Source organism: Amphiura filiformis, chromosome 1, assembly GCF_039555335.1.
Source record: "Amphiura filiformis chromosome 1, Afil_fr2py, whole genome shotgun sequence".
Classification (NCBI taxonomy): Eukaryota; Metazoa; Echinodermata; class Ophiuroidea; order Amphilepidida; family Amphiuridae; genus Amphiura; species Amphiura filiformis.
Window position 1 is genome coordinate 17,141,491 of NC_092628.1, and position 17,156 is coordinate 17,158,646.

General features: G+C 36.1%; 1 protein-coding gene across 1 annotated transcript in view; it reads left to right on the forward strand.

The window, feature by feature from the left end:
- The window catches only part of LOC140162659 (mitochondrial basic amino acids transporter-like), a 62,426-nt gene that overhangs the window by 35,159 nt on the left and 10,111 nt on the right, over positions 1-17,156 (forward strand). Inside the window, 1 exon segment of the mRNA XM_072185965.1 lies at positions 13,822-13,865. Coding sequence (XP_072042066.1) covers positions 13,822-13,865 — 44 coding nt within the window.

The window sequence follows — 17,156 nt, forward strand, 5'->3', positions numbered from 1 at the left end:
TTTTGAAGTTGATATCATGATATCACACGCTATGTTTTATACCAACCGCATTGTCTGGTTAAAGACAGTTCTTGTTTTAAATCCTGAATACAATGTCAACATTCAGTTCGTAACATTCAGTTCGTTCACCTCACAATGCGGTGCGATGTTATATAACTGTATATATTGCAGGGTTGCCAAACCCGCGATGTAATAGGCCTAGGTCAATAGGATGAGTTTTGAAGATTTTCCTCGCGACAATTTCCTGTCCTATAGACACCAATTGATGGTTAAGAAAAATATTGCATGACTTCTCAACATTGGCTTACGCGACTTCTGGTAGTTTTTTATCTCATAGAAACCAACGGTTGATAAAAAAAATATTAGGCGACTTTTCAATGATTTGACCAGCGGTTTGCCCTCATTTGTTTGGCAACCGTGGTCTGTGTTAAGTGAATATATTTCGGTAAGAAAATAATTATCATAGACCATGTAGACAGAACGGACAATAGTCATAGGCGCTCTCCTCCATTTTGAGAAATATACTTTTACACACACACTACATTTATAATTAAAATGATCAGCCTTAAAGTTTTACCTTTTAGTGGGTTAAGCCAAACCTAAGTGGATGAAATATAAATCAACACTTCTGGCACTGATTGGTTTCCGTAGTTGTTATATGGAATACGAGCTGTCTGTAGCTACAAAATTGTCTGCAAATCGGCTTTTGCCGGGCCTCTCTTTTTCGGCGTTTTTCTCATTAAATTAGGGTCCCGTTCAAATAAAAAATAAACTGGTGTCTAGATGTAATCACAGTTAACACACCAGGAAAATTATAGAATATACAACAACCTAGTTACACCTGTAGACTGCGAACAAACATGCACCTGGCCAGACCTGGCCGTAAAACAAAGTGTTCTCCCTACGGATACCCTTAAGGGTCACACAATGAAGCTTGGATAACCAGAAGCTGAATATGGAATGAGAGAGAGAACCAGTCCAGGTGCATAAATTGTAGACCTAACTGCAAAAATGGAGAGACAAAATTGCTTTTTTACATGTTTTCTAAGATACTAAACAAACAAACAAACAAACAAAATATACAAACAACAACACATTTATAATTAGCAGGACATCATTTAGGACAGACTATGTGAGCTTCCACTTTCCAGTGTTCATGCATGTCTCAGGTTTATGTGAACTTTCATTCACAGAAAATTGTGTAAGAAACTGTTGGGAGTCAAAATCTCTTTAGGACTGGGAAGGCCAATCTATTGCGATCATCACCATACTTCGGCTGCGGAGCAGGCAACCACAAGATTTCTCCATGCACAGCGATCTTTGGCAAGTGCGGCCGTTATCTGCTTTTCTTGAATGACTTGGCACACATTGAATGTAGACCACGGAATTAGAGAAGGAGAACCGGGACTCCCTATATACCGCCACGTACAATCGCGCCGTCAGCTATGGGGAGAAAATTGGGGATATTCGGTTCCTTGCCGACGGTGCGTGGAGACGAACGAAAACAATTTTGCGTCTCATCTGAAGCGTCTTGGTACTCGTGTGCAGGTCGCATTAAGTGTGTCTCTCAAATGCGCCCTTCGTCCATGTCGCGCATGCATGACAACTAATGCCTCGAGTGCATTCCGGGGGAAACCGAATACCCCCAATTTTTGCTCCATGCCTGATTGCCTGTATCAAGATGGCGGTCGAGTCCCGATTCTCTAGGAGGTAGGAGGTGTATGAGTGTCCTAGTCTTGTCATGACTTGGTATAATATCATATCATGGCTTGTACAAGACATCATGATCATTATGTAGAGAACATCATATCTTCTACATGCAGCAGGAAATATTAAAACAGTTATTCACAGAAATTGTGCAGGAAACTTACAGATAGACAAAATGTGATCTCTTAGGGACTCTAGAGTGAATGAGGAACATAAATTGTACATAGATCAACTTTCATTCTTAGAAAATTGTGAAAGAATCTATACTGAGAGTGTAAGGGAACAACCCAAAAGTTTCATGATGCCCTGCAAAGGAAAGTGCTTTCATAGGAGGCTGACCCTCTTCCTGTAACAAAAGTGTGAAATATTGAAACTTCCAACCTCAATAAATGCTCAACTTTGACTGATATTTTAACTAGTTTTATACATACATAATCAGACTTTTGATTTGTTCCATAACAGACATTAATTATATCATGAAAATTCATGCAACATAAATCATGTTGGGTCTAAGGTTGTGCAAACTCTTTTCTTTGATGACTTTGAGCAAACTTTTTTATTTTTTCAAATATCTTAAAAATACAAAAATCTAAGCTAATTGAACAGTCAGTAGTTTTTTTGATTTTTGGTTATAGGATGTCATTGAACTATTGATTTGCTCTGTAATCCGTAACAGATATTACAAATGGCTACATTAGTGTACATTAAAATCCTGTACAGAAATTTAAATTGTATAATTATGGGAAGTATTAAGTATCGGTATCGTTTCGTGTTGAAACATAAATATATCCAGAAATGAAATGCTTTTATAAATGTTGTAGGAAATTGCGGAAGTGAATGCAATTCCTGGCCAGATCTGATGGTGATTCCCAATACATTGTATGCAATTTGAAGGTAGAGCATTCTTGGTGGTTTGGGATTGATAGCGGAAATTACACACCCTGTTTTGGAAACAGAATAACAGATGTGCTGCATAATGTTGGGGATAATGTTGCATGATTCTGTTCATAGGCAGAAGCAATGACGTTCATGGTGTGATTAAAGGGACATTTCTGGAATTATTTGGTATAATGTCAAAAAGCAAAATTAAGATTATGATTATTATATAAATGTAGCGCATGCTTTTGAAATCATAATTGCCTTGCTCAAATATAAATCTCTTGTCCGATCTACCAAATTCTGAGAGATCAGGATATTAATAATAATTTTTAAAAAACCAAAAAAAAAAAACCAGTTTACATCTTACAATCATGTCAATCACACACCTGGACTATAGAGTTTTAATTTTCCACTTTCATTATAAAGTAAAAGTAACCGGCAAGTCCTGTGGCTGACATAGTGTCATCTTATGGTTTTTATGTCAACAGCCTTCATCACAAAGTTCCAAGTCTCAACCAAGTTGAGATTGTCAATCTTTGACATGAAAACGCCATTTCTGACTTAACTGGTTTCAGTGGTAGTATACTACATTGATATTCATTGTAAACATGCAAAGTTTTGCCAAGCATTGGGGAATGTGTAGTCGGTAGTGACCGATCTCGGCATGTCCCGTCAAACAGGATGAGTTGCAGACCAGAAAAATGTGAGATTGAATTTAAATTTGAATTGGTTGGCAAATTCCTGTGCATGTTTTTATATCAAACGTAGCATTACTAAGTCACTCATATGGTGGGGGCTAGTAATCCAATTTGAAAATCTGATGTAGCGTATCATCTAAATGTCATAAAAGAAAGGATACCAATACCGGTATATACTGAAGATGAAATACCAAGATATCTATAGACCCCGATAATTTTCTCAGGTGCATTTCAACTCATGATGTTGCTTCGAGCATGGATTTGCGTCACTTATGATCATATGATAACTTGGCAGCATTGAAGCTATGTGTTTACAATAACATGGATTCTCATCCAGATAGATTAGCGTCATCTATTATAAAAATAGCCACAAAAGTAATAATTGAGAGCCAAGCACTGTGGTGTAGCCATGATTTTCATTATAAGGAAGTCGGGGGGGCAGATTACTTTCAGGGGGACAATTTGACCAAAATGGTCAAAAGGGCCTAATCTAATATTGTGGCAACCAGCATTCCATGGCACTGGAGCCATGTGAAATCTGGCACCAGTGGGTACATTGCTATACTGTCAACATGCTCTCGTCAAATGTTCTGAGCAATTTTCTATAACCTGGCATGATATACCCAAGCGGTGATTGTTTCTTCAACCTGCAATGATGGAAAAAAATATTGATACACTTTGACCCTGTTTTTGTGAATCACTGCTACTGCTCCCCCAATTCAGTGTTGGACACAAGGTCGTAGCGAGCGGGTGGACAGGGTGGACGAAGTCCAGGGGCCTGAGGTTTCAGGGGCTCCGAGCAAAAGCGAAAATGAAATGGGAGCTATTAAAGGAGATGTTAAAAGGGCCCTGCACTGCTCCTGCATGGGCCCTTGAGGCTCTTGCTACACCACTGGTTGGACAAAGCCATGTTGTCAACGGGTCTGTGAGATCCTTCAACATTAAAAGATGGGGAGTGGGGAAGCAGGGCAGGGTCTCTACTTCAAATTCATCACAGGTCTGTATATTCTGTATCACCCACCTTCATAGATACCGTATGACATGCATTTGAATTGCTTTTTAAAAGCAAGTTTGCCAACTACTTTTTTCGCTCATTAAGACTAGATACACATTACGCATCATTCTTACACTCATTCTTTATCTGGACCCTTGAAGTAGCCTTAGTCCTCATTGAAATGGTTACAGAATCACATGTATCTGTACTCCAAACGGTTTGCTACTTTAAAGGTTTATTGGATTCAAGCCAGACATCAGTAAACCACCAAACTATGTACCCACCCAACCACTAAATAAACTGATTCACCTCTTCCCAGATCTAATTTTCGCTTCCCGTTATTATTCTTGCATCTGTTATAAAGTCACAAGATGTATTGTTCCGGACGTCCTTGGGTATGCCGCAATCACACCCTGGATTTCTCACAAAACTAAAATGTTTGTGTTTCGTTTCCTTTTTCGATGCTCTTATTATTGTGTCCAAACAAAATAGACAATGGAAGAGGAAAGCATGAGAATATACAATTAGTGTGGGACTATAAACAAAGGACAGCTTCAAGCATTTTTCCTCATCCAAATGGTTACAAAATCAATTATCAAGTTATTTCAGGCGTTCAGCACATCACATCAAAGCTCCCATTGGCATTCCTTTTTTAAGGGATTTTTTTTCTTCATCTGCTTTGCCAGTGTAGCTCAAAAATTTCTTGCAAGCTTATGACATTTATTCTCAATTTTGAGGGAAAATATTGTTCTGAAGATTTCTGTAAGGAAATAGAAATAGGACAACTATTATACCTGCCTGCACGTACACAGTACATACGAACAGGTGATTTTGGATAGTTCATGGTTATCAGTAGAATACACGTACTAGTTAATCAACAAAGTTCTGTAAAAAGATATAAAATGTAAATGGAAATAAACAGAAGCAATGTTTTCAAGTTGTATTTGTTTTGATATTAGGATTGCTTATATTTAGCAAAGTTCGCAACAATTTTGGCAAAGTTCCATACAACATTGTTGAAAAAGAACCAACTCTGTACATAGGTTTTACTGATCCGGAAAAACGTGCTCTCGAATTAGATGTGTTTTTCTTCATTTGTATGCGTTTGTTTTGATTTGGTCTCTATGGCTATGTTAACCCATCAATATTTCAATGTTTAGCTCATTGTTCATGATAAAGCAGGCAACAAAACTTTGGCAGCGCATGCATGATGTTGCATCAACAAAAAGAGACATTATTGCATGACCACCTCGGTGTCCCCAGGCATGTAGTCAGGCTTTTTATACAATGTATAATATGTAGGATCATGTTTGTATTAGGTGCTGAAATGCCAAAATATGTTTGTTTGCTTGTTTGTGTTTTGGGTTGGCTTGTAAGCTGTATGTAAAAAAGAAATTTATTTATCACAAAGATTACCCTTCAAGATGGCAACCAGATTATGCAAATGAGCTCAGAAAACCTGTTTAGATTTTTGGATTTTTTTCCAGAAAAAAAAATGGCAATGCTCAGTAATGACTGGAACACTGCCAGGCATAGTCCTATATAATTTTAACAAATTTTTCTTAGATTGAAAACAATCCTTAGATTTTTAATGCTGGAATATTATTCCACAGATATTATTCTAGATTTTTGATCTAGTGTATCATAGTTACTGTGTGAAGTGCAATAATCCCACGCAGTGCTTTTTAATACCATTTATAATTGCTTGAAGCATTAAGTTCTGATTCGTTTCTAATTGCACAAGGATCAATCAAGTTTAAAGCATTTGTTTGCACTGTGAAACTATCTATACAGCTCGTTGAGATAATTGTTCATGGAAATCGTAGGTGATAATTTAAACATGGAAGAATTTTCCCCATTAAAATTGTCTACTTTGCATCGCTAAACATTAAAAGAGAAAACTGGCTTTGCTTGGCAAATTAAGTGCTTCATGGCATCACCCTGATCACATAAATGTGAGGTCGATTTTGCCTAGAGAAGATATCTTACCCTTCCCAGAATCCTTTGCAACATGATTTCGCCTCATTTCATCAAATGACACTCCCATTACTTGTACAGGTTAGGCGGTTAAACATGGGTCAATAGTCAAGAAATAAACATATTTTGTAAGATCTGGATGTGCTCTGTTCATTGAGGTACATTTCGTCGCCATCAACCCATGTTGCACTAGATAGCAATAGCAAATCGGTACAGGAAATTAAAATGTGAGACATGCATTATGGGAAGTGAAAGATATATCGTCTTTGATTCTTGCCTATCATTTGATGCTTTAAACTATTAAATGTGTTAAAAGGGCATTTCGTGATCCACAGCCTCATCCCCCACTTTTCTCAAAAAAGTTGAGATTTTTATATCACTGGAAACCTCTGGCTACATAATGTTTATGTACAAAATATTTCTTGCAGATTAATTAGTTTTGCAAAGATATCGTGAAATTTGAATTTCGTTCTGGTGCACCAGAACGAAATTACAACGCATTGTCTATGGAGCAGTGTACACATAATCATGCATAACTCGCGAACGCAAAATCGGAATCAACTGAAATTTTGGGAATGGGTTTTTGTCGTGGATATCTAATGAAAAATTACATAAATAGAGGATGCTAGGATCACGAAATACTCCTTTAAGAGCCTTTGGAACTATGCATTCATTAATTGTGCATCACATTTTTACATTATACATGTCAAAGTGGAATTTTTCCCGCAGCATTAAATTTCACAGGTTTTTATGCTCAACACAGCTACTGCAAAGTGCGAAAATAAAAACACACAAACATATTGATCTATGTATTGGTATATGTAAGAAATCTCAAAATCGTAAATTTAAAACAACCGAATTAGTCCAAAATTGGCAAAGCACAAAAAATTTCACACACAGAAATCACGACTTTTACTGTATAATGTCTTCCATCCTTTGATGTAAGGATGTGCTGGCAGGTAGAGTCATAATTGTCATGTGAGTGTTGTATTTGCGACAGCTGACTCTCATTTATGTTGGTGTTGGAGCAACGAGTTCAGTGTGGAGTTAAAGTGATTATTTTGACGTAAGAGAATGAAATGTGTAAACCAGAAACCTTCTTCATGGGATTTTTGGAGGGCCATTTTGCTTGCCTAGATAAAAAAATAGATTTCTCAGGAAATGCATTTTTCCAGGCCTGGCATATAGAGTCGTAAAACATGTTGAAGTCCATGATAAAAATTCCATTCCCATTATAAAGCTTTATAAACTGTGAATTCTAGGAGGCAAGGTTCCTTTTAGGTGGAGTACATGCTCAGTTGCTCACTGAATGTGAACTTGGTGGGGGTTAAGTAACGCTGTTGCCAATGCAACTATCTGCAGATCGTGTAAGTAGCCACCAAGTAGAATATAATTACGCATTGGACATGAATATAGTCACATCCTTATAATCCCTGCCCTGGTATGAATCAGAAAAGACCTTAGGACATGAAAGTGACACCAAATGAAACTGAAATTGAATGTGATGTAGTGTGTTATGTGTGATTCCAATTTATTTCTTAAAAAATTGCACATGGCTGTAGCAAGCAGGGAGGCAGAGTGCAGGCCGTAAGCAGGAAGGGGGTACGGGTGCAGCGGCCCCAAAATTTGCAAAAGTATAAAAATTGGAAAAGACCTCAAAAAATCCGAAATTGCAAGGGGAATTTTGCTTCCTAATGAAATGGTTTTATGTTTTTTTGGTTAAAAAAGGTCAAAACTTTGGGAAGGTCCACTTTTCACAAAATGCCCCCTCTCCTCCTAGAAAAAAGGTCCACTTTTTCAAAATCTGCACTTCCCCCAAAAATCCTACGTACAGGCCTGGCTAAGGGCAATCTCAATTTGGCCACTCCAATTCTGATAGCCACCTCAATATTTTCAACCTCACTAAATACTACGGCCCTGGGATTGCTTCAAACCCGCTGTTGAGTTTTCATCTGGAGCAAGCTTGTAAACAGATAAAACAAACAAGTCAGATGATGTATTCATAATCACACACCCAAATGTCAATCGATATCTTCTTCAGCCAACTACTCTAATGCTGTTGGCAGAGCAAAGATAACTGCACATTATAAATATTTCGTAATTTTCAGTATTTTAGATTTTGCAAATTAAAAAGTGCATATGATATACATTCAAGCAAATGTGCTGCTCATATCGACATTTTTTTTCATTGAAACTCAATAAAACCACATCCACATAATACTGGTAAAGCATTTGAGATGTTTCAAAGATGCTTTAAATTATGCTGTGTAGTGCATCTCCTTTACAAACACTTCAAGAGAGCATCGTTGCGCATCACATGTTCGATTTCCCACAGCCATCTTTGGAGTACCATTATTCAGAAAGGATATTAAACTCCCTAAAGATTGTACTGGTTTTGAGCTTGCCTGGTATGACCCAGATAATGGAGGAATTGTATTTTGTCATTCCTGATTGGCAAACTTGCTCTGAAAAAAAAGGGATATAGGTGTGCCTCAAGGTGAGAAAGTTGACCCATATTCAACTTTAGTATGCAAATTGTAGAAATTTTGACCCAATCATATATTCCAAAAATATGGACCCATTCATGTAGTTGGTTGACTGACCCATTCTCATAGTCATAGTAAGAATTTTGGAATTATCTACCCATTGTTAATGTAGTTGTCTTACAAAATTTGTATTGATTAAAAATTTTAAAAACCTGACCCATCATATAGTAACATCATAAAAACGACCCATCGTTATTCGTCTCAGGTTATAGTAAGAGGGGGACAATGCATTCCATATCAGCGGCACATTAAATGCCCAGCAAACATGAAATATTTAACAGAAAATGTTTAAATGTCAGGTTATAGAGGGTATAAAACAGTCAAATAACATTCATAAAACATTTTTGAAAACTTAATATATAATGCAAATCATTCTAACATAATGTTATTAACTTAGTATTGATAAAATATTTTGCTAAAATGTTTGTCAAAAAATATTTTGCACTAGCATTTGACAACATTTTCAAATGTTGTCTTAATGTTTTTTTCTTATCAGACGTTTTAGAAATATTTCTATGACCGTATAACCTGCCACTTAAATGTCATTAAAACATTTTGACGAAATCCAAAATGAGTTTATAACATGTTTATATAATTTAGCGCTCAAAAACATTTTTGGGTTTGTTGGGTGTATATATGTAGTATATGAACCTATTATGTAACTAACCCTTTTCTACAGAGTACCCACCCCGCCCTGCCTGGGCTTTCAGTTGTTTTTTCCGACACAGCTGATTTTTTTTTCTTAGAAAAATAATTTTAAATTTTTAAAAATAATTTTGCACATTAAATATTATGTATATTTTTTGAAATAAAAAAACATCTGGGATCCTCTAACGAGCTTGTTTGTCATGTCTGTTGGACGGTCGTTTAAATTTAAAATTACCATCCTTTTTACCATTTTGAAATATGATTTGCTACAAAATGTACATCTGATCAAATAAATGCCCGCTAGCATTTGGATGGGAGTAGTTGCCACAGCAGCTAGCATCTCCTCCTCCTCCCTTATTTCCTAATATAGGTCACATATTGGTAGGAGAGGTCAATCATGCAGACATGACTGGAATGGCATAGATACCTACCTCAGACCATAGACTCAGACAGAGAGGAGTAGTGTGGTGTGTCAAAAGGCCATGTGTCCTCAGCTGCCCTAACCTGTCTGCATAGTCTTGGTCCAAGACTTTTCTTTTTTGTATAGGCAACAGAGAGAGGAGGGAGAGAGAGAGAGAAAAAGTCAATCAATCATACGTTTGACATAATGATTATCTGAAGGGAAATCTGGTCTGTCCTTGGCCTCAGACACCATGTCCTTGGCTTTTGCCTCCAAGAAGTTCTTGGCCTTGTTGGGCTCCCACACCAAGTCCTTGGCCTTGGCCTCAGACATGAGGTCCTCATCTACAACACTGATAGCCTTTTACACCTGGTTCATTTAAAATGTCACACATCATTGCTTGGAGCATGATTGACTTTGGATTTTGTTTTACACACCTGGTCAAATTTACAATGTCACACATCATTAGGGAACACTGCTATCAATGAAATTTACATGTTTTTTTAATTTTCCTCAATCAATCATTCATTCTCTGTGATCTAATCTAGAGGGAGGGAAATTCCCCATAGAAATAGGCTATCAATAATTGTCTAATTTCATAAAAACTTTGCAATTTATTTTAAGGGGGAACTTAGGGTGCACCATTTGATTTACAGGGGGGCATGGGAGTTTTTTTGAAGAAAAACAAACTTTGCCCACTAGTGAGATGGACAAAAAAAACGGCCACTGTTGAGTAAAAAGTATAAAAAAATTCATAAGAAATTTTGCTGCCAAAAAAAAAATCTGCCACTCCCATACCACATACCCCCCCCAACATCAAATGGTGAATCCCTAGGGGGTCCATGGTTTTCCTGGATCTTTAGAACTGGGAAATGTTTGAGTGAAGCTGAGACAAATAACAAGACTAATACACACCATTCACAACCAGTCTAGGTCCCTGTGTTTTGTACGCTGTGAATTCTCGCATATTCATGACTTTGCAAGGCTCCCGCTAAGGCGCGTTCGTGCGTCCAGGACGCGATATTCTATTGTTGGACGTCCTGGAAATGGAAATTCTTACGGTAGGGTGATGTCACTTTAAGCTTAAGCTCAAAACACGAGAGCAAAATTACAAATTTCTCATTATAGTATATGTGCCTAACACTTTTCTACAAGAGTACCCACCTCCGCCCTGCCTGGGCTTTCGGTTGTATTTTCACTTGTATACTAGTCTCAGTCTCAGACTGGAATGGCATAGATACCTACCTCAGACAGAGTAGTGTGGTGTGTCCTCAGCTGCCCTAACCTGTCTGCATAGTCTTGGTCCTAGACTTCTCAGTAGTCCACTTGCTCATTTTGCATACTCTGGCTATTACATTTTTATAAAATGCTGATTTGTATTAATTGTGTCCAATTGATAGATTTTCACATCTGATATTTTCATTCACCCTACTCCCTCTGTTTGTTAGCTTCCCAAGTGGACTACTTACTTTGACTTGCGGTTAAAATTCTTAACACGGGTCTCTATGTAAAGTTGGCCAATTTCTGGCCTAACTAAAATTGGCCATGATGTAATGCATCTTTAAATGGATCTGGCTTGTGATTGATCGCCCAGATCTCGCTATGGTTTAAATCCTCCGGGCACGTGCCATTACCATTAACTGCATCGTACACAACAATCTCTGGAATTTGCGGCATGTTTGTGTAGGCGCGAAAGTTAAACTATCACTTAGTGCATGGACGTACGTTTATCGCGTCATGCACTTCGACTGTTGTGCTTGCGGTTAATATTGGATTGATAAACAAGTATGATTGACAGTGTGTTTTAGAGACCAAAGTCCCGGGGTAAAGTCCTGTTTAAAATTCAAAGTACATAGTCGGATTTTTACTCAGGCTTTCGCGATCAATAAACTGGTAGATTCAAAAATCAGAATTGTTCAGTATTGAAGTGAGCCATTATAATTATGCAAGATATGTTGCATTCAATAACTTTTATTGTCACTAATTAGATAAACTATCAAACACTTCAATTTTAATAAACATCAGTATAATTTTGAGTTCAAAGACGGAATGCGTTCATCATGATTAATAATAACATATTTTTATTTATCAAAATTCGACTATGGCATAGTCTATCTTGGTCCAAGACTTTCCTTCTTTGTATAGCCAACACCTTACCTTTACGAAAGGGTCACATTGTATCAATATTGGGAGGTGAGAGAAAGTCAATCAATCATACTTTTCCCTGTGACATTTAATGATTATCTGAAGGGAAATCCCCTAATTGTGCTAATGATATGTGACATTGTAAATTTGACCAGGTGTGTAAAACAAAATTTAAGTCAATCATACTTTTCCCTGTGGTGATATAATGATAATTTAATGGGGAAATCTGCCCTTGATCGAAGCAATGAATTCTCAAAATCGTTTGTCCATTTCACTAAAACATATAAGTTTACGAATGGTACCCTTCGTAAGTATAGGGATTTACTACAGGGACCCTTCGCAAAGTTGTCTAGTATTGGATATTCATACATTTTGTAACTTTACGAATGGTTATTTGAGTTATGAAGGGTTAAAGGTTTAGTGAAATTGACCCCAGGTATGTAAAACAATCGAGGCTATCAATAAAATTTACATTTTTTTTAAATTTCCTCAATCAATCATACATTTCCTCAATCAATCATACATTTCTCTGTGACCTAATCTGAAGGGAAATTCCCCATTTGTGACATTGTTAATTGGACCAGGTGTGTAAAACAAAATAGGCTATAAACTTTTAAATTTATTTTTAAAACTGTTAAGGGGGAACTTAAGGGTTCTATGGGTTTCCATGACCTTTAGAATTGGGCAATATATGAGAGGATGAAACTGAAACAAATTACACCTTTTCATTGATGGGAAGATTGATGATTTTCATAATGAAATTGGCCAGGTTTTTGCATCGCAATTTGTGTCATCTGTCATGGAATCGCAAAATAGATCAGCATTAATTAGTCAAAATGGAGGTGCATTTGTGATATGCCAGATATGTTGAATCAGGGGTAGCACAAGTACAAAAAAATTAAAGGGTCCAATTAAATTTTTCTGAACCCTTGGGTACCTGCAAAACCAATATTTAAGGGGCCAATGAGAATTTAAGGAGTCCATTTGTCCAAAATTCTAAACTTTGGAACTGGTCAAATATTTTGACAGTGAAATTATTAGTGTCGTTGGCCTATGGCGATTCAGAAGATTTACTGATCTTTTTATATTTCTATTTTTAATTGACGATTCTTATACTGCTTTATGTCTCTGTGCATTGTAAAATTAAGGAGTCCATACAGTTTTTATCGGGACCGCTTGTTCACTTTCAACTTGTGATTTAAGGAGTCCAAAATGGCTAAAATAAAAAAATAAGGAGTCCCTGGACGTGCAGACTCCTTATTATGCGACCCCTGTGTTGAATGCTGCAAGCAATGAGCATCTAAAGGGCTATTTTCCACCATTCTACAAGTGTCTCGCACATTTGGACCAATTTGCCACTTTTTCTCTAGATGCCAACTTTCACAACAATGGGTCTTTTCAAATGTGGCGAACTTGAAAGCCTGGCCATTGATCATCCCATGACATACATCTTTTATATCATCAGTCAATAATATTTCACTGCCCATCTACTGGTGCGTTCCAAACTTTCTGAGATTGCTCACATTTTCACCCAGGAAAACAAAATGATTTCTACATGTTCTATACATCACTTCACAAGTTCACCAAATACTCCACATTGCATTATCTCATCAATACCTAGAGCATTCTTTCTCAATGACCCTCCATTTCAACATGTTCTTGATCTGTGTTGTAAAAATTTAATATTATATTCAAGGCATCCATATACCATGTAAAACCAAAGATTCTAATTTTTAGGATCTTTGGTAAAACCTGTTAGGGATGGTGGGGAGTGTATTATCACCAAACAGTCCTAATATGTATGTTTTTTCTTATATGTTCATTCAGGTGCGGCAGGTGTGCTAGTTGGACATCCATTTGACACAGTCAAGGTGAGTTTACTAAGGGGAAAAAAGTATTTCTCCAATCTGCCCTGTCCATTCATTTGATTTACCATTCCTGCCCAGGGCTTTCAAAATGTGGGGTCCCCAAAATTGCCCTGTGTATGTTCCTTTTAGTCCGAAAACAAGATGTTCTTGACCAAAATATGGTAAAATTGCAAAATTGCGTAGCATACTTCAATTTCATTTTTGGCTAAAATTGTCTGAAATTGAATTTTTTTCGCACATCAAGTAAAATCGGAACAAATCGTTTACCTCTAAGTTGTAATGCTTCTGCTGCCACTGCACTGTCGATCTTAAAGTAGCCCCCTATTTATTTGCAAACCAAAACTTGGCCACTTGAGTGCACATGCCTTCCCTTACAGTGAGTTTTGGGCCTCCAAATTTTGGCCTGGCCCAGGGCCCCCAAAAATCTGGCCCTGAATGAAGGAGGAGGGGGAGAGGATAAATAGCCTTCCGCATTGGATTTTGTACTTTGTATGCCTCTGTAAGAAATAGGCAAAAATTAAGGAGATAGGTGTTTTAATTGAAATTTTGATTGAATGATACATTTTTTGTATGCCCATATCAACTATTTTACCATAATATGTGCAATATAAAATAAGTTGATGATGGATGTGGTTTGCATAATTTGTCAGTTGAAACATACATTGCAGCTGTGTTTTAATAATATTTAATTTTTCATTAATTAACAGTACATAAAAGTAGTAAACTCATAATGTGGCGCAACTTTAGAATCTGATACGTCACTCTGACATACACCCTCTGATTATTTTGAGATTGCGGATGCCCACTCTGTCATGCTCATGGTATAAAGCGCAGCTCATGGGTGGTGTACATTATTGTCAAAATTTGGAAGGTTGGTAGGTCAATCGTTTTTTTTTGTTTTTTTTGCATGGGCTCTTCCTCCATTTTACCTTCAATTTCAAAATTGTGCATTTTTGGACTGAATTTAAATGGAAATACTTCTTGTTTTTAATCAAATATGCATTTAATAAATAAGATGAATGAATAACAAATATAAAATGTCCTTTATTCTGTCCAAATTTAAGGTTTCTTCTAAAAAAGTGATTGAAAAAAAAACCGCGACCCAAGATTTCTCATTTTTTGGGTCGGTCTCTGAGGGCAGATTTCAACTAGTATAGCCCATTTGCATGACGTGTATGTCATTTTAAATCTATGATGCAATCCACTGTAGATTGCATGTTAGTTTAATTATTCAGTTTCAGAGTGTTATTATAACATCAAATGAATTGTTTATTTTAATTGGCAATGGAATGACGTGCGTGGCGATGCAATCCACCGTAGATCCCATGTTTGTTTCGTTATTCAGTTTCAGAGTGGATTTACTTAAAGGCCCATTCAGTGATTTGCTCATCCGGTCGATCGTAAAAATCATCAAAATTCAGATTTTGGTACCTTTGTCATTGTCATAAATATGTAAACATAGCCTGATAGTAGTGTATTTAAGACAAAAACAAGAAATTAACATGAATCTGTAATTTAGATAAATGTATTCGAATGGGGCTTCAACTTCGTTAATACTGCTGTTTTCTTTGTTTTTTGTCAAATATTTCATTTCAAAAATACCACATAACAATAATTTTGAAGGACTTATCCTTGCAATGTATAAACAATTTTAATTTTTTTACACTTTCGGTGGGATCATTGAATGGGTCTTTAATTCATCTAATGACTTGTTTATTTATTTGGCAATGGAATAGATCACATGTTTGTGCATTAAATTGAACAGATCTTTTTATTTCTGATAATGAATTGTTTATTTATTGACATAATTAAAGTATGCAGTCTAGCATGGATTGCATTCTCCCATGTCCCCCCGGCATGAACAAGTGACTATTGTTGCAGAACAAATGTATATTTAGAACAACATGCTGCCATTTCGATCGATTTAAATGTATAGTTTGAATGTGTCAACGATGATCTGTTACAACTCAGTTTGGAAACTGTCAGGGTTAAATTATTTATATTTAATTTGATACGAAAATGTTAACATAAAACAATAAATTCACAATATGTAAATGAAGGAATGTTAGGGTTTTTTGTGAAAAAAATGTATATCTTCAATATGAAAGGTCAAAATTGTCAAATGATGAACAGCTTTAACTCCCAGTTACATACACTTTAAGTACATATCATTAGATTGATACAATTTGCTTTGAGAACTGTTGAATGTCAAAAATATCAATTTTTAATACATTGTCATAAAAATTGTATTTTATCGCAAATGTCAAAAAACTGAAAAACCACTGAGCCAATAGTAATACTGGGCTTGTTTGTACTCATTTTAATCCATTTTTCATGCTGATTCCAAATGGTAAAGTAAAATATACAATCCTGAAAAAAATTTTAATTTTTAAAGAAAATTTGAAAATGTGTCGTCTGCTGCTGACAGAAGGCAATTATATTTAAAATATTTTGAATTCTTTTTCATATATATATGTGTCATTTGTGTAATTGGTGAATGAGCTGATCAAAATTAAATTAATTATCGATAATATGCGTAGGCTGTTCTCTGTGGTTGAAAGCTTTTAATTGACGTCAATTGATCATGTGTTTTAGGCAAATCTGTTGATTTCCATGAAGTGTGATTCAAGTGGAAGGTGATGCTAAGATGTTTTTAATTTTTTTCACTATTGCTGTCCTGAACAATGATTCAATTAAATCGCTGTAACATGTAATGTGCCACAGTGGCATACCGGAACCACCAAGCTGGGGGTGGGGATAAAACACGTATATGATTTGGATAATAATTTAAGCTTCAAAATATTGACATTATAAGGGAAATGTCTTGAAAGAATATAAAAGAACCCCCAAACCTTGCAAGGTAAGGAAATAAGCAAGTTTGTTTGCTATAGGCCTATGCAAATTAAAATGAATGACAAAATATTTCAAAAGATTTATTTCTTGTACATCTTGTTTTACAAGCAATATGAAATCAATCAATTCTATGAAAATCGATCTATAATTTCATAAAACTTAATATTTTGTGATATGAGACATTGGTTAGTAACCGTAAATCCTGGTGCTAAAAATAAAAGAATGAAAAACAACAACAATTGCATTATGTTTCAGGCCACTTACAGCCACAGCTTATACAGGAATATGATACAATAAATGGAATTTATATAGCGCCTTAGCATATTTATGATCAAAGCACTTTACATGTAACATTGATCTTAAGGGATCTAAAATGAGCGTTTATTGCTTTTAGACAGTATTTTTGTGGGACATGAGAGCACCTCAGACCTATCGAATTGC